Source organism: Lissotriton vulgaris, chromosome 9, assembly GCF_964263255.1.
Source record: "Lissotriton vulgaris chromosome 9, aLisVul1.2, whole genome shotgun sequence".
NCBI classification, from domain to species: domain Eukaryota; kingdom Metazoa; phylum Chordata; class Amphibia; order Caudata; family Salamandridae; genus Lissotriton; species Lissotriton vulgaris.
Genome location: NC_141697.1, coordinates 99,378,993 through 99,404,359, shown reverse-complemented (window position 1 = coordinate 99,404,359; position 25,367 = coordinate 99,378,993). Strand labels below are relative to the sequence as shown.

General features: G+C 47.3%; 1 protein-coding gene across 3 annotated transcripts in view; it reads right to left on the bottom strand.

The window, feature by feature from the left end:
* Positions 1-25,367, bottom strand: part of ZFYVE26 (zinc finger FYVE-type containing 26) — a 710,441-nt gene that overhangs the window by 266,206 nt on the left and 418,868 nt on the right. For all 3 annotated transcript variants that reach the window (XM_086937127.1, XM_086937129.1, XM_086937128.1), the window contains 2 exons: positions 21,877-22,046; positions 5,337-5,473 (listed from right to left, as the gene is read on the bottom strand). In XM_086937127.1, the coding sequence (XP_086793253.1) occupies positions 5,337-5,473; positions 21,877-22,046 (307 nt within the window). The remainder of the gene's footprint in view (positions 1-5,336; positions 5,474-21,876; positions 22,047-25,367) is intronic.

The following is a 25,367-nucleotide window of genomic DNA, read 5'->3' as shown; positions in this document are numbered from 1 at the left end:
AGCCTCCTGGCATAGGGTCCACGACCCCACCCTGCCTTGTTTGTTGCAGTACCACATGGCGGTGGTGTTGTCCGTGAACACCTGCACTACACTCCCCTGGACAGAGGGGAGGAATGCCTTCAGCGCTAGACGAATCGCCTGCAGCTCCAAAAGGTTGATATGGAGCCGGGACTGCGCCGGAGACCAGACGCCTCTGATCTCCGCCTCTCCCATGTGGCCTCCCCAGCCCTGGAGGGACGCGTCCGTCACAACCACGTGCTCCGGGTGGGGTAGGGAGAGGGATCTGCCACTGACCCAGTTGCGGTCCGTGAGCCACCACTGCAGTTGTCTCACAGTGCCCTCCGAGATCAAAACATGATCGGACAGGTTGCCCACTGAAACTTCAGGTCCCACTGCAGAGCCCGCATCCGCCACCTGGCGTGATGCACCAGAAGGATGCAGGAGGCCATCAGCCCCAGAAGCCGCAGCATCAACCTGACCAAGACTCGGGATAATGGCTGAAAGATGGGAATCAGAGCCTGTATATCCCGAACCCGCTGTTAGGGAGGGTAAACCCGAAACTGCGCTGAGTCGAGAACCGCTCCGATGAAGAGGAGCTTCTGAGAGGGACACAGGTGCGACTTCGGCACATTGATGGAGAACCCCAGCACATGCAGGAGGTCGGCCGTAGTCTGGAGGTGGCTGACGACTGTCTGGGGCGAGCCCGCCTTCAACAACCAGTCGTATAGGTAGGTGAAGACTGACACCCCTAACCTGCGCAGATGATCCACCGGCATCACCTTTGTGAACACCCGTGGGGTGCTGGTAAGGCGAAGGGGAGCACGGTAAACTGAAAGCGCTCTTGGCCTAACGTGAACTGCAGGTAACGCCGGTGGGCCAGCAGGACGGGGATGTGGAAATAAGTGTCCTGCAAGTCCAGCGCTACCATTCAGTCTTCCGGGTCCAGGACAGCCTGGACCTGAGCCAAATTCAGCATCTTGAACTTCTCTCGGAGGAAGCCGTTGACGTTCCGCAGGTCCAAGATAGGGCGTAGGCCCCCTTTGCCCTTCTTGGGTACCAGAAAGTAGTGGGAGTAACATACACACCCTACTTCTGGCCCAGGAACGCGCTCGATGGCCCCCTTGGCCAAGAGGGCCGTGACTTCCTCTTGCAGAAGTTGCAAATGATCCCCCGACACGCGGTGGCATTGCGGTGGCATGGATGGAGGGGAGGGAGTAGCCCCTTCGGACGATCTGCAGCACCCACCTGTCCGAAGTGATAGTGCGCCAATGGGAGAGGTGATGGCGAACCCTGCCTCCCACAGGCGTCACATGGGCATGAAAACTCGGACTAGGAAGGTTTTGAGGCGGGTGCTATGGAGGGCGGTGTGGAATGGCCTCGCCGTTGTCCCCGACCGCCGCCACGGCGGTTTCCACGGCCGCCACCGCGCTGTTAAACATTTTGCGGCGCGTGGCTGGCAGCACGTGTGGGGGCGCCCCTTCCGTGGCCACGAAAAGGAGCGAAAGGCACCCGTTTGCTGGTATGGGGCCGTGAGGCCCAAGGACTTGGCCATAGCCCTGGAGTCCTTAAAACGTTCCAGCGCATGGTCTGCCTTGTAGCCGAAGAGGGGACGGCCATCGAACGGCATGTCCATAAGTGTGGCCTGGACATCGGCCGAGAAGTTGGCGGACCTCAACCAGGCGTGGCGTCGGACCGCTACCGTCGTTGCCATTGCCCTGCCCAGTGAGTCGGTTGTATACAGCCCACACCGGATGGAATAAAGTGCTGCATCTCGGCCCTCCGCAAGGGTTTGGGCGAGTTTAGCCCGGACCTCCTCCGGGCATTGTGGCAGCACCTCCGCAACCGTGTCCCACAGAGTGTGGGTGTAGCGGCCCAAGAGACAGGCGGTATTTACAGACCTCAGCCCTAAGCTAACAGACAAGAACACCTTCTTCCCGAACTGTTCGTATCTCTTGGATTCCCGGTCGGGCAGGCCGACGGGAATGAAGTTTGGGAATTGGAGGCCTGGATGACCAGGCTCTCGGGGTGGGAATGGTGGACAAAAAGCATGGGTCGCCCGGGGCCGGGCAGTAGCGTCTGGCCACGTTCCTATCCACAGGCGGGCCTGTGGCGGGCTTGGACCAAGTGCCCACAAGAACGTCACATAAGGCCTCATTGAACGGCAGCAGAGGCTCGCTGGAGCTTGACTGCGGTTTGAGGACCTTAGTGAGGAGGTTAGTCCTCACGGTCGCGACGGGGAGCTCAAGGTGTAAGGCCTTGGCTGCCTTCGTCAACACTACACTATATGTAGACCCCTCCTCCGAAGCCAGTCGGAGGGGAGGCAAATCCAGTGTCTGGCGATGTGTCAAGACCACTGGCCTCCCCAAACTCATATGTCCAGTCCTGTTGAGACTGGCACTCCAGTGCCAGAGGGTCCTCAGACCCCTCCCAATCCTCCTCGTCACTCGTAACCTGCAAAACAGGATTAGCAGACGGGGCCTCCTCGGGGAAATAAAAATCTCCATAGGCCGTTGGAAGCGGCGCCCAGCGGCGCCGGAACGGCGCCAGTGTCGGACCGTAGGGGACATTGGGGACGGCGCCCACAGCGGGCGCCGGGGGCGACACCCGTGGGGCCGGCGCCAGTGAGGTCGTGAGGTCGACCGGCGACGATCCGGGTCCGGAAGTGGATCCAGTGAGGTCCTGCGGCGCCGGGACCGAAGTCGCCGGCGGCGTCAGAGCCGAAGCACCGGGCGGCGTCGGGGCGAAGCACCCGGCGGCGTCGGGGCCGAAGCACCCGACCTGCTAGGGCCTCCGGTCGGGACCGTTGGGCCCGAAGGCGCCACGGAACCCAACTGAGGAGGGAGGGACCTCATGGCCATGAGGTACCGCTCGATCTCCTCCGGCGTCGTGTCGTGCCCAGGGACCCGAAGGTGTGGGGCAGGCGGCGACGCTTGCGACTACCGCATCACCCAGGTGTCGCCCGAGCCCCCGGCCGCATCGTGCGAGCGTCGGGGTGGGTCGGAGGAACGATGACGTCTCTCCGACCTCTCATGCCTCTTATCTGAGGACTTGGAGCCTGACGACCGGTGTCCACTCCTGGAGCTGCGATGACTCTGACCTCGCGACCTGTCCCTCGACCTCCCGTGGGACCGGGACAGGGACCTGGAGTGGCGCGGGGCCGACTGCCGGAGCTCGAGTCGCTCGCGGGAGCCTAGCCTTCGACGTCAGGGCCGGGCAGTCGGAGCAGGTGCGGTCGTTGTGATTGAGGCCTAGGCACTCCAGGCACCGGCGATGGGGGTCCGTGACCGACATCAGTCGATCGCACTTCGGGCAGGGCTTGAACCCGGGCATCCCTACCGGCACCGTTAGAGTTGAAGACTCGAAGAAAAAGAATGATCAAAAAGATCAAAAGTTTAGTCAAAAAATGACTAGGGGTAGAGCTTCTCCGGATCTGCGCTAGCTGGCGGGGAAAAAAGAAGAACTGACGTCAGCGCGCATGGGCGGCGTCTAAGTACTCCGACGACGTCATTCCGGCGCTAACAACGCCGACGACGGAGGCGGAGCCGCAGACAACGCCTACCGACGCGCAGGGGTATTGCTACGCAAAAATTTCCGGATCCAGTCTGACGCCTGGGGATATTCTAAGGTAAGGAATCTATCACTAACGTGTCTCTTTCAGATAAGCATTTATTAGTAGGCAGTTTAGAGAATGTGCTCTGGTGATAGTGTGACTTTGTTTAGTAGAAGAGTGAGCAGTATTTTGTGGGCTTGTAGCAGGTGTGTCCTTAGTGTTGGTATTAGCTGTACAAGGAGAGCAATAGTGTAGCTGTTCTGTATCGTGCTCCTCGTCCAGCAGGCTAAAAAGGCATTTTGATGGATCTGTGTATGTAGGTGGTGTAGATGGTGGTTGAGAGTTGGTGAGCTGTGTTGTTTTTGTAGAGTAGCCTTGTTGAGCAGAAGACATGAATAAGCTATGACGAGTGGCAAGTTACTTCTTTTGTTTGCTTCTGTTTAGGGTGGAAGGTGTACGAGTTAGGAGTGGTGATGCAGCAAGTGGGTCATATTGTAAGGCTCTAATTGTCCAATGGATGAAAGGCGGTTAAAAGAGAGTTGCAGTATATGTGTTGGGTGTGGGGGAAGAGAACAAGCTTGGCATTGGTGTTTGTTCGTGGCGCGTATCATATGAGTAGTCAGGAAGGTGGGATTAGGTGTATGTTAGTAGTCTGTGACAAAGTACTATGAGGTGTTGTGTGTGAGAGATTTTGCTGTGCTGGTGTGTGTGTTATGTTTTGTTTTTGAGGAGTTGTGAAAGGAAGTGTTGACATTTTCTGAGCAGGATGTTTATGTGAATTACTGTTGGTGAGTAAGTTGTAAGGTAAATGGGTGGTGATGTGTTTGTGAACAGAGTGTATTTGGTGTATAAGAGGGGATGAACTAGATTCAAGAGTAAGTATTTGTGTTTGATGCGATTGCTAAAAGAGGTAATAGGTGTGGTGCAGTGTAAGTGTTGTGTGGTTGTGTTATTGTGGTAGAAAGAAGATGAGGGAGTTGGTGGATGAAAAAATGGAAGGCTAAATATAAGTTTGTTGGTGACAAACAGGAGACAGGTAATTAGAGCAGGCAGTGTGTGTCTAGATGGGATATAAACATGGTGTGAATTTGGGTTGCGTTTGTGATGAGTGGATTGGTTAGAGGTATAGGATAGAGTGGTGTATTATTTGTAAGCGATGGTGAAAATGTGTGGTAGCTGGGGTAGAAGGGTTTATGGGTGTGCTTTATGGGGTTTTGTAGAGGGTGTTGAGACATTACATTTTGTGTAAGGTTAGTTTGTAATAAATGAGTGGAGAACATTTGCTGTTAGTGTGCTGTTGTGGATGGGGTAGGGTGGGTGCTGGTGTATGTGCAGTCGATATTGGAGTTTGGATTTCATTACTGCTTCTTTGTACTGTCAATAAAATAGGCTGTGTTGCTATATATTCTGATGGCTCAGAACAGAGCAGCGTAAGCCACTCTGTCTTGTACATACCATGTTTACCTCCAGGATGCATCTGCTTAAAATTCAGGAAGGCCAATGTTCATGGCCCATAAGCACCGTCCTACCCCTATGCAGTCAATAATTGCTCCCCAGATCTCAAGTCACAAAACTAGAATAATCATGTCTACAGATCTGGCAATGTTCCAATCCCTGTACAGCAAAGTAAAATACAAGATCCCTCTCTGCCAGAACTTCCACTAGTACAGTCCAACTTGGTAAGTAGCCTTACAGGTACACTAGTGAGCATCTGGTCTTTGCTTAACATAAACTAACTAGAATCCACATAATTCACAAATACATAAATGCACACAATGTCACTTACTCTTTTGTGTAAAAGCTGAAACACTGGTCACACACACGAGCTGGGTTCTCCCTACAACCTTCCACGACCATTTTCTTTGTGGAGCAGGAACTGCAAACCAACCTTCCGCACCGTCTACAGTGATGGCGACGATTGAACTTTAAAAGAAAAACAGGAGGGATGAATGTCAAACTATTAGATCACAGGGTGGCCAACGTTTCATGAAACACATAAGCTGCACAGGGTGAACCAGCACATATAGGCACTTTCCTTAGATGAACAAACAGCTTCGATCTTTTGGTTATGACATTGTTCTAATGTAAAGTGATTTAATGCAGGACTCACTAGAAAATATGTTGAGAAGTCCCTAAAATGCTACTAAACTACACATGTCACATCTTTCCCAAAACAAAAAGACAGCTATTATAACAATGACAAACAGTAACAATATTCGGGGCCCACACAGGGGTTCTGGTATTCCGCTAGTGTCTGAGGTCTTTCTGAAAGACTGCTGAGCTAGAGTGCCTCGAATTACCCTGAAACCAAGTATTTGCAGAGATGTTCATTACACCATTCAGGTATAATTAGGAAAGCAGGGGGAGCATGTTTATTGTGTGAGGGGTCACCCCTATGTCTATTCATGTTCCCCAAAGGGTCAGAACAATCCTCTGCTGGCATCATGTCTATAGAGAAGATAAAGAAATCCATAAACCTCTTCGGCCGGGTACAACACCCATCCTTCTAAGGTGAAGACTCCCTTTCTAAAGCCCAGTTTTAAGAAATCTGGTGTTTGGCCTAAAAAAGAAGGGCTTAGGTATGAGGTTTTGAAACCTGTAGAAGAGGCCCTTTTCTCTTCAAAACCTGGAAAGATCACTGTTTCGCAATGACTTCATTGAATTTTTAAAGAAGTACATTTGATCACATTTCTAAATCAAATCACCCATGAGCACATACACTAAGAGCTCCCTATCATGCTATGCATTTGAAGTTTTTTGAGCAACTCTTCTAGCAGGAATGTTGAACATTAAAATGGTGTACACTGGAGTGCATTTGATCTGGACTGATGCATAGAGGCAACGACGATGAAGTGAGGAATGGTGAATGACACAAAGTAAGAGAATATATAGAGGTAGGATCAGACATATTTACAAATAAATGTGTTAATCACGCACTCCTGTTGCCCAAACATCATTACTGAGTCACACGTTGAGCAAGAGTGAATATGGAAGGCATTACTTGTATTTTTGTAAGATGCGTATACTGCTTGGGCCTGCCCAGGTGCATCAAAGCTCGAAAATACAGTGCAGGGGGGGGGGGGGGGTGGAATTAGAGGAGCGAATGATGAGTGTTAAACAAGGTCCAATTATTTAGGATCCATAGGTAAAGCAGAATAGTTGCAGTGCCCTCCTGAATTTCAGCTGGATTGGTATAAACAAAACGAGCTGCAATTGGTAATTCCAGTGGGAGGCTTGAAAATGAAGGCAACTAACTTCCAAAACACTGGTACTTTCTTTGGGAAATGACTCATAAGAATCTGCTCACTTTCCTGTGGGAACAATTTTAGTGCGGGCACGAAAATAAAACACTTCAAAAGTAAGGTGTAGAGACTTAAAGTCAATACCAACTTATTCAAACGTTTGTGCCAAATGTTCTTGGAAGGAAATGTTGGGAGACTTCTTTAGGTCCACGAAGATCACCTGGCAGCTGGCTGGGTGAGAACACCAGCTTATTGCGTTTTGACAAGGAGCTCATTAAATATCCCATTTTAACTGAGAATCCACATGATCATATGGAGCATTAGCTGAAGCATCAAACATAATCCTTATACAGGAGTAGGATGACTTGCTGGCAGTATTACCTGCGAGAGAAATAACAATTCAGCATCATGTGCACTCCTACAATGAGGAGCTCAGGCCAGTTTAATAGCGTTTAATGGTCTTTCAGCAACTGACCTGGCTCGATTCTTGCATTTTCCGTCCATGTCTTACGTTAGCAAGCTTCTCTGTACCACTAAAACAGGGTCATAAGTGGATCCTTGCCCCCCCCCCCCCCCCCCAGCCCCCCCAACCAAAATAGCCTCTGTGGCTGTGGATCCTATCGCACAGCAAGTAATTGATACTTTCAACCTTATTCTCAAAACTGGAACATGTCCAAAAAATTGGATTAAGGCTTCTATTCTGCCTTTGTTATCCCCCCAAAAAAACTGGATTTATCGAACCCATGTAACTACCGCCCGATTTAGATCTAAGAGATCGGTTGGCCTGAGCATGCTTCAGTCTGGCTCCAAGATAGGCCGGCCCCTGACCCTCCATTGCTCTATGAGCCAGGACCAGAGATTTAAACTGAATGCAGCTAGTCACAGGTAGCCAATGTAGCTTTTTTAAGTGAGGAGAGATTGAGTGACTATATGGGATGTTACAGATTATTCTTGCCGCCGCATTCTGTACAATCTGCAGACTTTTAACCAGATAGGCTGGTACTCCTGCCTACAGGCTGTTTGCGTCATCTATGTGTGATGTTTTAAGGGCGTGAATAATGGTTCGGCAAGCATCGAAAGGAAGAAAAGGAAGAATTTTCCGGATCATGCAGAGTTTACCGAAACAAGCAGATGTGACCTTATTTATTTGAGCCTCACAGGATAGTTCATTATCAAATATGAATCCCAGATTTCTCGCAGAACCCACCGGTGCTGGAGGGGGATTCAATTCAGAAGGCCAACAGAGAAGGGTTAATTAAAAAAAACGCACCTCAGTTTTATCCGAGTTAAGCCTGAGGGTGTTGAGTGATATCCAGGTGGAGTTATTGCCAAGGCAACGTCTGAAGTCAAAAACCTGGCATCAGAGTGATCTCTAAATGAAAACACTAATTGTGTGTCATCAGCGTAAGAGATCACTCATACCCCACATTCTGCCACTGTAGCCAGCGGCGATACGTAGACATTAAAAAACAGTGGGCTCAGGGCAGAGCCCTGGGGAACACCACAACTAAGTGGTTTCTTTTCCGAAACAAAAGGTTGAAGGTAGACCTGTTGGGTAGATCACTTAAAAAAGATTTAATCCAAGCCAGAGGGGTGCCCTGAATCCCAAGACTATTCAGTCTCTCAAGCAATATGGTATGAGAGACCATACCAAATGCCGCGGACAGGTCGAGGAACACTAACATTGCTGCCTCGCCTGTGTCCACCCATTCTCGAATAGTCTCTGACACCTCCAGAAGCGCAGTCTCTGTACTATAGCCAGATCTAAAACCAGACTACGAGTTGTGGAAAAGGTTGCCTGGACTCCAGATAGTTAGAGAGTTGTTCTTGCACAACTTTCTCCAAGATTTTGGCTGGTTTAGGTAAAAGGGAAATGGGTCTATGGTTACTAAACACCGATGGGGCGGATACAGGTTTCTTTAAAATGGGAATCAGCATGGCCTGTTTCCACAACGAGGGGAAGTAACCAGTTAGTAAAGAGGTGTTCCAAAGCAAGTTCAGTGGAGAGATGATAAGAGGGGCGAGTGCACTGAATATTTGTGCCAGACAGGGGTCCAAAGGAGTGCCTGATTTGCATGCCAACATTGTTTGAGAAAAGGTATCCATAGAGATAGCAAGGAAGGCAGTGAAAGCCTCCTATTGGTTGCCCTGGTGTCAAGAGCAGGGGAATCCCCGGACTGGTTGAACGTAGAAAAAATGTCTAGGATTTTTTCGTGAAAAAAGTTAGATAACCCATCACAGAGTTCTTGGCTAGGTGGTATCGCGCTAAATAATGCAGATGGCTTAGAAAACTCTTCCACTCTTTTAAATAGTGTTTTTGAGTAATTATCAGCAGAGCTGACTTTCTCAATGTAATACTCTTTCATTATGGAACATTTAAATTTATGAAATTTCTTAATGGCGGCTCTGTAAATAGCTTTTGCCTCAGGATCATAGAATTGTCTCCAGTTCCTCTCAAGTTTTTTACAAAGGCTCATCTCAGCACGCAAGGCGGAGGAGAACCAAGGAGCAGAGGGTTTTAATCTGGAAGAGTTTATCGGTTGCATAGGGGCAATCGTGTTTATAGCAGAGGAAAGCCAGTCATTAAACTTTGAAACATCAGTGTCTAAATCTCCTTCTGACTGCCACAAACCGTGGGGAGGTGCATGGGCCAGTGAGGAGCAGGTAATTTTGCACCATTTCCTGCCGGTATCCCTGGCCTTAACTGGAATGTCAGAGCAAGGGGTAGTAGCCAGACTAAATAGACTAAGAAAGTGGTCTGACCAAGTGAGAGGGATAGGTAATGAGGTATTCAGATTACGATGATTTGTGAACACTAAATCCAGCGTATGGCCAGCCAGATGAGGGGCCACTAACCCGCAGGGTCAAACTGAGGCTCATTGTGGTATCGAGGAGCAGTCCAGCTTTGTTACAGAAGGTGTTATCCACATGCAGGTTGAAATCACCTAAAATAGTGAAGTGGGGGTGTTTTGAGCGATAGATCAGCAGCTATAGTATAGAAATCCATAAGGGATTGTGGGAGGGAACCGGTAGGTCTATATAAAAGAATACCTGCCAAAATTAAACGCAGGGCTTCAGAAATGCTAAAGTACATGGCTTCTAAAAGGCCAATATGAGAGAGCTTCCTCGAGGAGATCTTCCAGCTCGAGCATAAGATCACAGGGATTACAGCGCTTACCTTGAAGCTGGTACGATTAATCCCAACAAAACGATATTCAGAGAAAATAGCTAGATTAAGGTCGGGATTTGAGGAGTCTTTTACCCATGTTTCGGTGAGAAATATTAAATCCCAAGCATGAGTGGTAAGGGATGGCCAAATATCTCCTGAATTACGAGGTAGCGATCTACAGCTAAGCAGACACGCCTTGATGTTTGGAGAAAGGCATGTGCTACAGATCTGGTGGAAGAGGGGAATAGTCTGGATGAGATATTAAGACCTGGCTTAAAAGAGAATGAGCAAGTAGCACACTTAAAATGAGCGTTGAATTACCCCGACAATTTACATAGCAACGGAGCACTGCACCCTTCATCATTAACTACAATTAGTTGGGACCTGGTCCAAAGTATTCATGCTCCGATGGGAGGCCGGTAGCATGGCTGGCGCTGGCCACGGAACAGGCGCAGACAGGCTTGACTTCGGCGCGCCCGCTGCGCATGACAACTGCATGAACTTAAATAGCCTGGGCGGATTAGTGCTGGAACGCTAACCCCAAACTCCCCCCCTCAGCGAGTCTGAAAGCCAGAGCCCAGCAACCTGCTCTACCCTCTACAACAATCGGGCACGCCCGTGGTGGACCGGGGTAGGGGCTCTAGCGTAGACGAGTGAGTGAGCGTAAGACGAAATACACAGCTAAGTGCAGAATGCAAAGTCGAATTTAAAAGTTTTAAAACAGGTTGCATCTTTTAAAAATGGTAGTGCAGCTAGCGCGACAAACTTACAACTGCGCTCGTCTGCTGCGTGTGACAACTGGCATGGACTTAAGGAGCACCTGGGTGGATTAGCGCTGGAAAGCTAACCCCAAACTCCTCCCCTCAGCGAGACCGGAAGCCAGAGCCCGGCAACCTGCTCTACCCTCCACAATTTTATTTTTATTTTTAAATTAACCCCCCGCGCGAATACCCGCGCATCATGCTGGCTGTGACTGTCTTGAGCTCTGGAAGAGGCAGGGAAAGGATTCTGCCATTATTCTAATTAAGGCCGAGCGACCACCATTGCAGGTCTTTAGCATTCACCTCAAGACCTGGATGTAATCTAAAGATTCGGTTAGTGGTGAGCTCACTGAGACTTCAAATCCCACTGCAGAGTTCACTTGTGCCATCTGGTGTAGTGAGTAACAGTCCAGTCTTAAAAAAAACTCCCTTTGGATATGCCTCACTAAATCTTACAACCAATTCATACTTTACTCACACTTTCACTCATCATACCATACGTTTCCCTGGAGACATGATTCTAAGACCCCATGACTGTACAATTCGGTTCTTTATTTATCGAAGGCACAGTGTCTATACTTGATAAAAACTTTCTGTGCAAAAAGAATAACATTTATTTAAAAGTAAGCTTTACAGTTAAAAATGTCATTCGCATCAAAAAGAACATAATTTATCTACCCAATGTGCAGACAAGAATAAGAAAATGACAGTGGACAATCACATTTTGCTCTAATTAAAAAACGTACACATTTACAGACAAAAACCGGGAGAATAAGATAGACAAACACCTTTGTCTGAGGATCACTGATCTACTTGGTCGTGATCTGAAATACAGGTTATCAGTAATACAAGTATATCAACTGTATCCCTCAATGCCTTTTAGATTAAGTTTGATATATTGCATCAACTCATTTCGGTTGGATCCCACTACTTAAGGCAACCTTCTTCAGGGTGAAATAGTTCTGTCCTACAGTTTCAAAAATTAATACCTATACAAAAGACATAAAACAATTGTAGTCTGACCATTAAATCTCTGCCCATATACACCTGAGCACTACTTCTCTCTAACCTATAGTTCATTGAGTGTACCGTTGATGTCCCCGGTTTTTAATTTAATCTTGCTCCCCCCCTCCTAATTGATTCAAGACTTTCTCACCATTCTCATAATTATTCAGATTCAAACCACACACCAAATCCTCATTTAAAATAAATGATTATTTACAATACCACATCTTTAAGGAAAAAATCTCTTTGGTGTCAAACACACTTCTCATGTGCCTATTTTCCCACTATTAACTGATGAAACCCGGGGACATCAAAAAACGCTATGACACAGTGTAGTACTCAACCCTGATCAAAAGGCTATCTGAAGGGGGCATTAGGACACAGCCCTGAAATGGCTTACCTCTTTACTTTACAATCGCGCCTTCCAAGTACAGGAAGAAGATACACAATTTAAAAATTTTCCCTTAAGTGCAGTGTTTCGCAGGGCTTGTTCCTTGGCCCTACCATTTGTAATTTGCATGTCGCCCTACTGGAAAAGACTATAACATCCTATGGTATTATTCAATCTACTATGCAGACAACATGCAAATTATTATAAGTGCGTCTGATCAAACAGAAAAGACCTCCACTCTCTTCAACTCCTGCCTTAAACATGTAGTGGACTAGATGGCATCCAGCAGCTAAAAGCTTAACGGACACAGACACATGTGATGATAGTGGGAAACAATCCCACTAGGTGGATGGAAATGAATTGGCCGACTACTCTGGGCAGCTATCCTACCCCCAAAAGGAAAATCAAAAGCTTAGGAGTTTGGCTTTATGTAAAACTGACAACAGAAAACCAGGTCAAGAAATTAACTGTCCCTTGTTTTGGCTTACTTTGCACTCTAAAAAGACTTCTGAGATGGCTACAAGACTCAACACATAGAGTGGTGGTACAAGGCCTGGTAGTTTCCCGATTTGGCTACGACAATTGCTTACATCTTGGAAGCTCAAAGTCAGTCTTGAAAAGATTGCAGGTCATACAAAACACTGCAGCACGCATCCTCCTAAAAATACCCAAACACCAACCAGCAAGGACAGCTCTGGTGACTCTGCACTGGCTTCCAGCGGATAAAAGAATTAATTTGAAGACTCTATGCCAGTGAGATCCTAACGTTCCACTAATCAGTTGTACTTACAGTCCCCAAAGTTAAGAGAGCCGGAGGTTGCTCTTTTGCTTATATTGCCCCAAAGCTTTGGAACTCTCTCCCGCTACAAATGAGATAAAATGCAATCAAAATTGAAATTCAGGAAACTGTTAGGAAGAACTAGACAAATGCAATCAGAATTGAAATTTGGGAAACTGTTAAATATGAGACAAGTAGGTTCCGCATGTCAGTTGCCCTGTGGCTAGTCAGCACTGGGAGGCCTATCTGGACAGCCATGCGCTTTATAAGACTAGAAGAATAGAAAATAATAGAAGAACGTGGCAAACCTGCAACAGCCAGTCGTTGAGGTGGGGAAGACTGGTACCACAATCTCCAAAGATGCACTGTGACCACCCCCATCTCTTTCGTGAAGACCCGAGGAGCTGGGGTAAGGCCAAAGGAGACTACATAAAACTGAAAATGCTCATGACCCTTCTTAAACTGCAGGTGGCGCATATGGGACCGCAGGACGGGTATGTGAAAATAAGCATTCTACATGTCAAGCACTACCATCCAGTCTCCCATATCCTGTACAGACAGAACTTGGGCCAACATGAGCATCTTTAATTTGTCCTTCTTCAGGAAGAAATTGAGAGAGCGAAGATGTAAAATACGATGAAAGCTTCTGTCCTTCTTCAGCACCAGGAAATAACAGGAGTAAAAAACAGTCCCTACTTCTGATGACTGGATCTTTTTCTATGGCTTCTTTGTGCAGAAGAACCTGGATTTATTTTTGCAGAATAGACAAATGGTCTTCCAAAAACTGCTCTGAGGTAGGTGGGATAAACTGCAGGTTTAACAGGTATGGCATAATGTAACCTTGTTGAATGATATGGAGCACCCACTGTAGGAAGCTGGTTCTGTATATACCATAGGTAGAGTGTGCAGAGAGTCCAGTGGAACCCCCAAGGTAGGCAGAGGTAAAAGCAGATAATACTTTACTCTATATTTGTGGTAGTGGGGGTGAGCAGTACGGCTTAATCAGAGGGCAGCGTTGAGCATTTATTGTACACATTCAGGCAAGCTTTATGTCACACGCCCAAAGACTGATCTCAGACTAATTTGTTTGCATAAAAATATTATTTAGTTATTTTCTTTCTAGAACCAAGCCAGGCCTGGTGCAGGTAAGTGAAATAATACTTTTGCAGGTATAATTCAGTTCCATACAATTGGAAAGCAGATGGATGCAATTGGTTTGATTACAGGTAAGTCAACAGTCAAAATTACTTAACAGTTAATTTTGAGATTACTTTGTACGTTACTTTTCGGATTACCTTTTAAGTTACTTTTTCTATTCAGTGCGATATGCCTAGATAGCACACAGGGACATTTCCTAGAGAAAAGGTAAGTAATTCAGTTTTTATACATTTGAAGTTTTTCAAGGTTTCATGCAAACCAACTCCACACTTAGAAGCGTTTTCACAGAAAAACAGCCAATGCAATCCTAGGGGAGGAATTATTGGTTTACAGGTAAATACTTGGTTGTGGGAGTTGGGTTTCTGAGGTTAGAACCAGGGTTCCCCCCGGGCCAAGGATGCACTCTCAAAGCACCCTCAGCAGCACTAGGGTGGCTGGGTGCAGAGTGCTGAGGCGCAATGTTATCCAATGGGGGGTTGAGGGCCTCCGGTTGGTGGCTCCTCTCGAGCAAGCCACAAGGTTGTGGGAGCAAAGCTCCTGGCGTTTGGCTCAGGGAGAAGGGGGGTCGATTTAGCACACAAGGTGCACCCACAGTGGCACAGGGGCAGCTGGGTGCAGGGTGCTGTTTTAGCATTGGGTGCCCTGTTGATTTCAATGGGGATTCTCCGGTTGCAACAAACACTGCAGGCTCGGGAATTAAGATCTTCTGGAGGCGACCACCAATTGGAGAGGTAAGTTGGGATGCCTGGGGATGCCGGGGCACTGTCAGTTGGGCCACCCAAGGCAAAGGGACGTCGGGTGCCGGTGTGTATTTTGGCGTTGGGTTTCTCTCACCAGTTCTGGTCTACGGTCGAGGGGATCCTCCAGAAAGGGGCTGCAGGTGTCGGGTGGATACTTTGGGCAGGTCAGGGATCACCAGATCCCAGGTCAGGATCGCTGGGGAGACCTCCTCATGGTGTTGGGTCACTCAAAGTCGGCCGTGGGCGTCAGGTGCAGACTCGCAGATTTGTCCGGAGCCAGAATCTGTATGTGTGCAAATCCGGTGCTCACGGGGGACAAAGTCAGGTTTGGTAAGGCAGAGCAGGTCCTTCGGGTTCGTAATGACAAACATCCAGCACCATATACTCTTTATGGCATTACTGCACTTACAATGTCTAAGAATTGACTTAGACATTGTAGGGGTACAGGGCTCATGCACCTGTACCCTCACCACTGGTATAGTGCGCACAGCTAGAGGGGTGGCTTACCTATGCCAGGGCAATGGGTTGTAGGCATGGCACACAGCGATGTGCGTCATGTGGACTCTTCACTTAGTTTTGCGCCATAACACGCAGCCTGCAATGGCAGTGTGTGTGTGTAAAGGTAAAGGGCCTCTAAGGGTGGCACAATCAGTGCTGCATCCCTTAGAGGCCTTCCTTGGTGACAGTGCCCTTGGTACCTATGGTACCTTTTGCAAGGGACTTATATGTGGCCAGAGAGTTGTCAATTGGGTTTTGCTTCAGTACAGTTTAGGGAAAGAATATAGGCTGTGGGTACCTGGTTGGCAGGAACCAAGGGCACACACGGTCAAAGTACATCAACGTTAGGCAAAAAGTGTGGGACAACCATGCAAAAAGGGGCACTTTCCTACACCCACTGGTCGAATGTGAAAGTCTGTCAACCTTGGAGGTAATAACTTATTTTGCCTCCTACAAGGTGGTCATGCACTGCTAAAAGAAAACTGTAGCGGTGTGGCAGCTGAAGTTGGTGCACTGGGAGACTTGCCCCTGTTGGCCTTTACTAAGTTGGCTAAATACCTAACCTCAGCCTCAAAAGGCCTGAGTGTCTGTTGCTGGAGTGGAGAGTCTTGGTATTGTCTTTGCGCTGAACCCCTTCAAAGCCTTGAAAGAGGCATAATTGCTCAGGATACTGCCACACTGGCGAGGAAACGCCTAGGGGGCGCCCTTTGGCCCTGCTTTTCTTTAACTTCTCCAGTGAAGAGTCCTCCTTATCTCTGAAGAGATGGGTGCCACCAAATGGCACATGCTGGAAGCTGGCTCTTTAAGTAATACATCAATAATCTGATAGATAGTGTAAAGAGGTTCCCTTATCAGTGGACAGGGCTTGCTATGCAATCCCAAAGTGATCTGTTAGGGGGTCGTGTGGTCGAGCAGGCTTAGAGCCAGGGGAATGTAAGACCTTTGTAAATACACACAATGGACAATAAATGTGAACACGCCTAAAAAATAAGATCCACACCAATTTATAAAACAAGCATTTACAATGCAATAGGTCTCGCAGCATTAAAGTTTGAGTTATTGGTATTGTGTATGACAATGCCAACAGTTTTAACTTTCGCAAATGTGACACCTATCGCCCTCAAACTAAGGTGCAAAACTGCCACCCCAAAGGTGAAACGGACGCAACACCCATGGGCACTCACCTGCCAACGGCCGTAGGATAGCAGCAGCACAGAGAGTGGGATAGCGGTGCCGGACATGGCGTGCGTGGAGGGCATGCTGTACTCGGAGTTGTAAAAAACCTCAAGCTTCAACACGGGCGGCGAGGAGGGGCGCCACACTAAGTCTTTGGTGCACTGGCCCAGGTACATCACCCACACCCAGACGATGATCAGCCGCCGGCCCACGTAGGGGTCCACGTTCCAGATCCAGAAGGCGAAAAATGAGATACAGAAGAGCTCATTGCCCAGCTCTGTGCCCAGGGTGAACAAGTAGTACAGCACCCGGTTACTGATCTCGAAAGGCTGGCCTTCCTCCCTAGTTAGAGAGTTCTTGCACTGTCCTTTACCCCAAACCCGGTCCTTGGGTAGCCTGTGCCGCAGCTCCTGGTGCTCCCGTCCATTTCATCTGCCCCAGAGTGCTTCTCCACAGCTTCTCCTACCCCACACAGCCGCTGGAAGCGCGCCACCTTGTCCGGGTGCTGCAAGTCCTCGCAGAGCTGCCGCAGCCTCTTCAGGGTCCCCATGTTTCAAATCACGGGTCCTGGGCTCGGCGCCGCAGCTGATAGCGGCTATCTCCCCTCCGGCCTGAGCCTGTATCTGGCTGCGGGGGGGAATGCTGAGCCGGGGCCGCCCTGCACCTGGAGGCAGTCAGCGCTGCTCGGCCTCCGCCCCTTAGAGGAGGAGCCGCGATACGACGGAATACAGGGCACTCAAGAGCAGCAGCGCAGGCCTTGCGTTACAACTGCTGACTGGCTGGGAAACTTGTGAGCCGAAGCGGCCGTCTGAGCCAAAGTCAACCACGTACACACCACTCCCAGCAGTCTCCGAGGGGCAGCGCTCAGGGAACCAAGCAACACCTGCAAATGTGAGAACCCACCCTACTGACAGGCACGAGACAGAGGCCAGTCAGCCACACAGCGGCCGGTCTTCGCCGCCAGAGGGAAGCTGCTGTGACAGCAGTCACGAGACCGACCGAGTGCTTCCTCCTGGTCAGCACGAAGGCGGCTTCCTGTCACTCATCAGAGAACCCCCTCCGTTTCAAAGGCTTCTTGTGCAACCGTAATGAAACGAAGAGCAGATAGAAGATGTGTTGTAATGGCTACAGCGGCAGACTTAGAAGCTGGGGGTTTAGTCTTGGCGGGAGGCTTAGGCTACCTGTGATTCTGGGCAAATCACTTAAATCTCTCCGGGCCTAAAATGAAACATGTCCCTGTCCGTCTGTAATGCAATTGTTTGCTGCTAATGTTAAAGTGCTTTGATACCCTGGGTCGAGTTCGCGCTATAAGAACGAACATGTGAAGCGGCGGCGGCAGGGGGGTGAGGGGGGACGGGGGTCTCTGTATGTGTGTGTGCGTGTGTGTGTGTGTGCGTGTGTGTAGGTGTGCTCGTGTGTGTGCGCATGCGTAAGGGGGAGGTGTGGCTGTGTGGTACAGCTTTCCAGGAGAGGAGACAGGAGCTGGGCACAGCGAGTGTGTTCGCGTGCGCGTGGCCCGCTCAATTCCGAGCGCGCGGCCAGCTCCTGTCCCCTCTCCTGGGAAGCAGAGTCGCTCACAATAGGTCTCTGGCGAGATCGCGCTTTCGCGCGGTTCAACGCCAGGAGTCCTAAAAAGCAAGTACCTTTATATATTTTTAGACATCAGAGAACAATAGTCAGGTAAGAACATTTTCAAATATAAATTCTTTTCACTTTAAAAAGTGGACACTGAAATCTCTGAGTTTGGTAATGTTAGCCTATGGAAGGAAGAACAAGGTCTGCAAACAGGTACAGTACATCGTCTTACAGGACCAATCTCCAGGAATTAAGGTGAGTTGTAGGCAAGGTCCAAAGCAGCAACAACAGTACACCACCAGCAGCACGAGTGGGACGGTTGCTGGGTGAAAATCAGCATCGGGAGCCCAATGTGTTTCAAAGGCGATCAGTCACTGTAAAAAGAGGCTCTGGCTAGGAAGCCAGTTGGGCTGAACCAGACAGAGGACTCAGGCCTTGCGCTACTTGGAGACGCCTTTGGTCCTGGTTCTCCACGCCTAGGGGCAACAAGTGCAGAGGTGTCATAGGCGTTGGGTTTTTCTTACCGGAGAAGTTGCCGTTGAGGGGGCCTACGTGCAAAGACTGGGGAGTCCAAGAGGGGTGAAACCACAATGGACTCAGGCTCTGAAGGGCTGAACTTTCCTGGCACCATTGTCCCACTTCAGATAGGGCCAGTGGTGACGAGTGCAGTGGCTGCTTTAGGTGTCGTTCTGGCGGTTCTAGAGGTCTTTGAGTCTCTTTTTTGGAGTTTCTTCTTGAACAGGTCAGCTGTTCATGGGAGGCCTTGTGTTTGTCGAAGATAAGCAGTTTTCTCAAGTTTCTGGAGTCACTGCTGCAGTACGAGTCGACTTTGTGCAGTTTTTGATGAGGACTGCAGGCAGCCGGAGGGCTGGGGTCAATTCAGGTGCTCTCTTCATTTATCTTCTGCTTTTGCAGCCCTTTGGTGTCCGCTCTCTTCTTAGGTCATCAGAATCTGCTTCTCTAGTGCCAGGGACTCCCTAAATAGTAAATTTAGGAGTGTTAGGGGAGTGTAGGGTAGGAGTCAATGGGCTACTGACCTTTGGGGTCACTTCGCCGCTATATGACCACTTCCTGTGGGAAGTGGGCATAACCCTGTCCCAGAATTCCTAGGTATGCCATCACAAAGATGGCTACCTTTGGGAAATTGTGTCCACCTCACAGTAGCACAAATTAAGGATGGTACTAGCCTGGGGGTGGCACAGCTACCTGACTAGATACTGCATCGCCTATCCAGGTGCCAAGGGGGCTCTGGATAGGGGGGTGGCAACCTCTCTTGTGAGGGGGACTAGATTTGCATTCCAAAGGCGGCTGCTCCTTTGAAGCTCACCAGCCCCTGGAGGATAATCAGCAGGTCATCTTGGCTCGAGTGGCAGGCTGTCAGAATACAGTTAGCAAGCCCGCCAGAGGCTGATAGGTTTTCAGGGGGCACCTCTAAGATGCCCCCTGAGGGCATGTTTTGATCATTCAAACACTGGCACCAGTGTTGGTTTATCAAGACGAAATGTTTGATAAAAAACATCCCTCCTGGAACAATTCGTGATGCAGCCCTTAGGGACTGTCTTTAGTGCCTCAGGCCCTAGATATTGGGGTACCATTTACTAGGGGCTTACAGCGGGTGCTAAATGTTCACCGTTTTGGGAAAGAGCTCTGGCCCTGGGGACCTGGTTAGCAAGAAACCAGTACCCTCCCACTCAAAATAACATCATGTACCAGTCAAAAAGTGGGGGCTACCATGTCAAAGAGGGGCATTTCCCTACAGCATGTCTATTGACAATGTATGGATTTGTACCAAAGAAAGCCTGTGGACCTCATCCACTCATGGCACCAAAACACCACTCTGGTACCATCTTCCCTGCCTAAACAGTCAGTAGTGTCCAGTCCTGAACAAATCACATTCTTTGCTGCATCCTGTCCATTTTGAATGATCTGATCTAAATGTGTGTGAAACTCTTTCGGAAATGTCGACAAGCTCTAACAGACTATATCCCATAGAACATATAAATATCTGCTTAGAAGGTAGCTAGCACTGACTGAGTGCAGAGCAAAGCTAGCAGAAGAAAATACTTGTTTTCAGAATGCCTTCAAATATTTTAATTATCTACCAGGAAGAGTTCTAGAAAAGGAGTTGGGATTTACTCTGCTTGTAGAAGCTTGGGCAACCAGACTTCCTGCTGTAGGATGCTGGGTAAGGAAGGCAGGTTCTCCTGGGGTAGGCCTATGTCATGCGGGCACCAGCCTATTTACTGGCAAGAGCAAAGTTTGGTCCAGGTGCCCATTAATGTGTCAGTGAGCGCTTCACTAAAGAAGAAGAAGCAGCTCACTAGATGCAGAACCTCTGTCAGCACATTTGTATTGAAATCAATGGAAGGAAGCTGTGGTCCAAAACTTTGCCCATACGCCTGCAAAAGTTTATTCCTCAGTTGGAAGGTCAGGGGGAACCCAATCCACTGTTAGTGGAGGTATCCAGACCACTAGCGGCTTGCAAATCCATGTACAAGTTTATGTATTCATGATATTGGGCATCATTCCCATCATCTCTGTTGTCATCTCAGAGATTATACTGACTTTAGTTTGAGTCTGAGCAAAAGAGTTTGTAAAGGGCTTGAGGGTTATGTCCCAGTAGTTAAAGTGTTACAACTGAGTCAGAATCAAGCTGTACCAGTTGTAGCGAAAGACGTGACTTCAATTGCAATAAAGTCAAATTTATTTCCGAGTAAGACAAGTATATGGTGGAGCAGTAACTGCGTTGTATCAGATTACTGGGACTTAGACACGAAGAGGTAGACTAGGCCTCCCCCCAAATAAGAAACAGAAGGATCCAAAAGCAGAATGGTATCACTTTTCACCAAATCTTTTCCACCTGGGTATCTTTATGGTGTAAAAGTATGAAGTCCAATCACCAGAAGAATTATATATAGTTTTTCATGAAATGAAAGATCCATGATTGAGCATGATTTGAAGGTGTGTGTTATTCCTGAAAAAAAATTCTATGTTACCATCATAAAAAAGTTTCCCTCCATCTATACAAGCCTTGGAGATAGGCAAAATTGACATAAGTAAAATTACCAGAATATGTAAAAAAAAAACTGATTTGCTAAGACAGAAAAAGCCATCTGGAAATACGAACTAGCAGATACTAGTTTTCAGCAATACAAAATACATTACTGTGGTACAGTGGTACATACTGCAGGCGAACAAAATTAACTATTGTGATGTGCTCAGGCATGTACACTAGAGGGGAGAAGATCTGGATAAAGTTTTTGGATGAATGTTTTCCCATAAGTTTGGTAAGGGAAAGAATTGGACAAAGGGGCATCCATGTGCTTTGGAAAACAATGTAGAAGTTACTTCTTTGAACAAAACAACAATCTGCTGCAGACAGCAGTGTTTCGCTTCTCATCTCCCACTTTAACACTTTACAAGGCGTAGCAGTGGGCAATGATGCAGTCTAACCAACTCAGCATTACTAGGGTCCCTCTTACAGTATTCCTGGAGGGCGCCAGAGTAACCCACAAACACCCTGCAGGTAAAAGGGTGCAGTGCCAAAGGCTATTATTAAGAGATGCTGTCAAGCTTGGCACAAGCATTCTCTTTTATTCCTATATATGCTGTTTTTGACAAAGTAAAAACACCCCTTATTCTGCCAACATACCATTTCATTTACATTCCTCTTAACAACAACCGAAATAAGCCTCTATATTAAAAGTAGTAAGTGATTCTTTAGCTTTCATCATCTGTGCAGAAAGATGGAGGCATTTTGTGAAGCAAGAGGAAATATTGTTTGACAGCACAAACTTGAACTAAGATATTAAAGTGCAGGAAGAGCTTCTTACCATGGTGAATTGCTCATTTTTGCAAACCATGCAGGTGGTTTCCTTTTCGTCTGGGATCCAGTGCCTCTTTGCAGGCGGTCTCTCAGGTGGAACAAAGTCCGGAGACGATTTGCTCCTTCTCCTAGGGCCCTTTTCCCTTGGGGGAGGTGGTGTCTGCAAACGTGTGCTAGCTGTAAAACAGGAGCCAGTGAGGAGTTTGCTTCAAATTTCCACCCAGCGGGCCAGAATACAGAGCAACATCAAGGTCAAAGCCTCTATACACTCACCTCCTACAGGCATGCATGAAGTTTGTGGGAGATTTTCCTTTTATTCTTTACATTTTCATTATGATTTATATGGTGTATTTGTAAACCTCAAAACATTCAACTTGTGTGGAAAACCAACTACCACAGCCAACCCTGTGGAACTAATTCCAACGAAAAAGGAAAACAATTTAAATCAAAGAGATCTTGCATTACAAAGCTACTCTCCACGTCAAAGCAAACAATGTCTTCAACTGTTGACTTAAAAGTGGTCTGAAGTGATTGGTTTTCACTGGGACAAAGACAGCTTTACTATACTGCGGTAGATATACATGTCCTTAAAGATGGTGGTTGTCCACTAGTTTCCTGGAGGCAAGACCAATACTAACAATTAATTTTCATAAGAGTGGGTTTAAAAAACAAAATAGTTTCAAAGAATATCCTATTACTTTCATTTGTGTATCTGACATGTAGGAAATACCATCACTACTGAGAATGTTGGTAAAATATTATATTGCCCTCTGATGAAGAAATGGCCTTCATGTTAGAAAGTCATGTAGATGGTTTTAGGTCTATAGGGCTGAATCTATAGAGTTGCACAACATTTAAGCTCTGTCTCACTCAAATCAAGATTAGCAATACCTTATGAAACACCATCAGATGCAATAGATCAAGTGTCAGTTGTGCAGGATCTTCTGCAAAATTTCTATTTCGGCAGATCCTTTCCCAATATTTCGAGATTATATAATTTGTATTTTTAGCCAGCATCTTTTCAAATTCTTATTTCACACTCATCATTCAACTGATAAACATTGACGATGAATGCAGTTAAAAATGTAGCACTTGTAACATTGGCGAATTCTTTGATGACCTCATTTACCACTGGGCAATGGAAACTGGAATATAAAGTCCCTCACGTCATTATAATTCGCTGTCTGGTTCCTGTGAATGTGCAAAATATAGATGTAAAGAAGAATGGATTATTACTAATGCATTTAGGTTTAAAGATCTAATATAGACTTATAGCCAAAGTCTTTTAAAACAAATTTCAATAGTTTCCTTTCGGGATCAAATGTGTTCAGTCATGTTGTGTGCTGCGCATCATACTAATTGGAAAATAATTTTGAGATATGAGGGGAGATCTTCCCTTCTGCCCTAAAATTGCTGTTCTTTTTTTTTTTTTAATACTTTTGGTCCTCGCACCTGAATGATTTTCTTTAACACAGCAATGGATGAACCATTTAGGTCCACCACACTTAAGAAGGCAAAGTAGTAGAAATAAATGGTTCGTCCATGGCATTCCAGTAGTTAATTCCTCACTGTCCTTTCTTCAGGGAAACATAGGATGTCTTGAGGTTCTGACTTTACCTGTCGTTTGCAATACTGTTTTATTTATTTAAATATGACTTCGCTTACAGCAGCCCTTTATTTTTTTGTAGCTAATAGGAAGCACATACGTGGAAATTGAACTTAAGATTCAGGAGATAGTTGTCTCTTGTAGAAAGTTGCTCTACACAATTTGTTCAACGATGTGGACTTACGTACGCCGACTATCCCTCTTGGGGTTTAGGCCATCTCTGCCTTGGGCATTTCTTTCAATCTGACTACAGGCGTAAACCATCCCCTTCCAGTCAGCCTCGTGGGCCTTGGTGTCAGGCGTGTCTTGGCCTTCCTCTTTTCCTTTTGCCTTGAGGGCACCAGGTAAGGACGTGCCTGGTCCTGTTTTTATGTAGGCTTACTGAGGGTTTGACCTATCGAGCCCTTCATTGAGTTGGAAAGTCTGCTGCCATAGGTCGTTGTTGCTGATAGTGTTTGTCCAACGGATTTAGAGTTTTCCTCAGAAAGGTGTTGACAAAGGTCTGGACTGTGTTGCTGAGGGTCACTGTTGTTCTCCAAGTTTCTGCTCCATTCAGAAGGATTGATTTTACATTGATGTTAAAAACCCTGCTCTTGGTTTGCAGCGTTAGCTCCTTGGAGTTCCAGATCTTCTTTAGCTGATTCTTTCCTTGATGTCAGCGTCTGCGATGCTCTGCTGGTCTATGACACTGACCAGGTAATTGAAGGCCTCAGCCTCTTCCAGTGCATCACCTGCAAAAATAACTACAGTTTTACAGGACACGTCAGTCTTCAGGATCTTGTTTTTCACCTGTGGATGTTAAGGCCAAGCTGTGCTGATGTGGCTGCCACACGGCCTGTCTTTTCTTGCATCTGCAGATGGGTATGGGAGAGTAGGGCCAGATCATCTGCAAAGTCCAGGTCGTCGTGCAGCGTCCAAAGTGTCCACTGGATCCTATTTTGCTCCTTGCTGTGGATGTCTTCATGATCCAATCTATGGGCAGGGGGAAGGGAAAAGGCAAGAGCACACAACTCTGGTGCCTGGTCCTCAATTGGAAGGCTTCTGTGAGTACCATTGAGTTGGGTAATAATAAACATCTGTTATTCAGCGCCAGGACAACTTTGGGTAATTGTGCGCTTTACAAATGCACATGTTATGTTAGGTTATGTTAAGTTGTCCTCCATGGACTATCTTGCAGGTCATTCTTTCCAAAGAGTTCCTGATGATTCTTATAAGTTTATAAAGCACATCATCGTGGGGGAGGAGTTTTCAAAGGGTCTCTCAGTCCATACTGTTGAATGTCTTCTCATAGTCGCAGTTGGCAGACGGGGAAGTTCCATTTCATTAACTGCTCAATGGTGATGCACGGTGTTGCAATCTGGTCTGTGCAGGACCTATCTTTGCGAAAGCCAGCTTGCTAGTCTCTTAAATGAGAGTCGACTTGTTCCTTCATGCTATTCAGGATGACATTGTTGAACACTTTGCCTGGGGTTGATAGAAGAGTTAACCCTCTGCAGTTTGTGCATTTACTCAGGTCACCTTTCTTAGGGATTGTGATTGGATATCTCTCCGACCAGTCTAATGGCACCTTTTCCTCTTCCCAGATCCTTCCAAGCATGGGGTAGAGCATCTCGACTGACGTTTTTTGCAGAAGCACTGAAGGCAGACATTGAATGTTGAAATATCCTGCTTTCTTTCCAATCCTCAGATGTTTGATGGCTTGCCATGATTCTTGCTTGGGTGGTCTGTTGCAGGTAATGGGCAGGTTTCTGTAAGCTGTCTGTATGTGTGGGGGAGACTGCGGCATGTCTGGTTCAGCAGTACCTCAAAGTGCTCCACCCATCTTTGTTGTTGCCCTTCATTACCCATGATTGACTTTCCAGCTTTCTCTTTAACAGGTCTTTCTGGCTAGC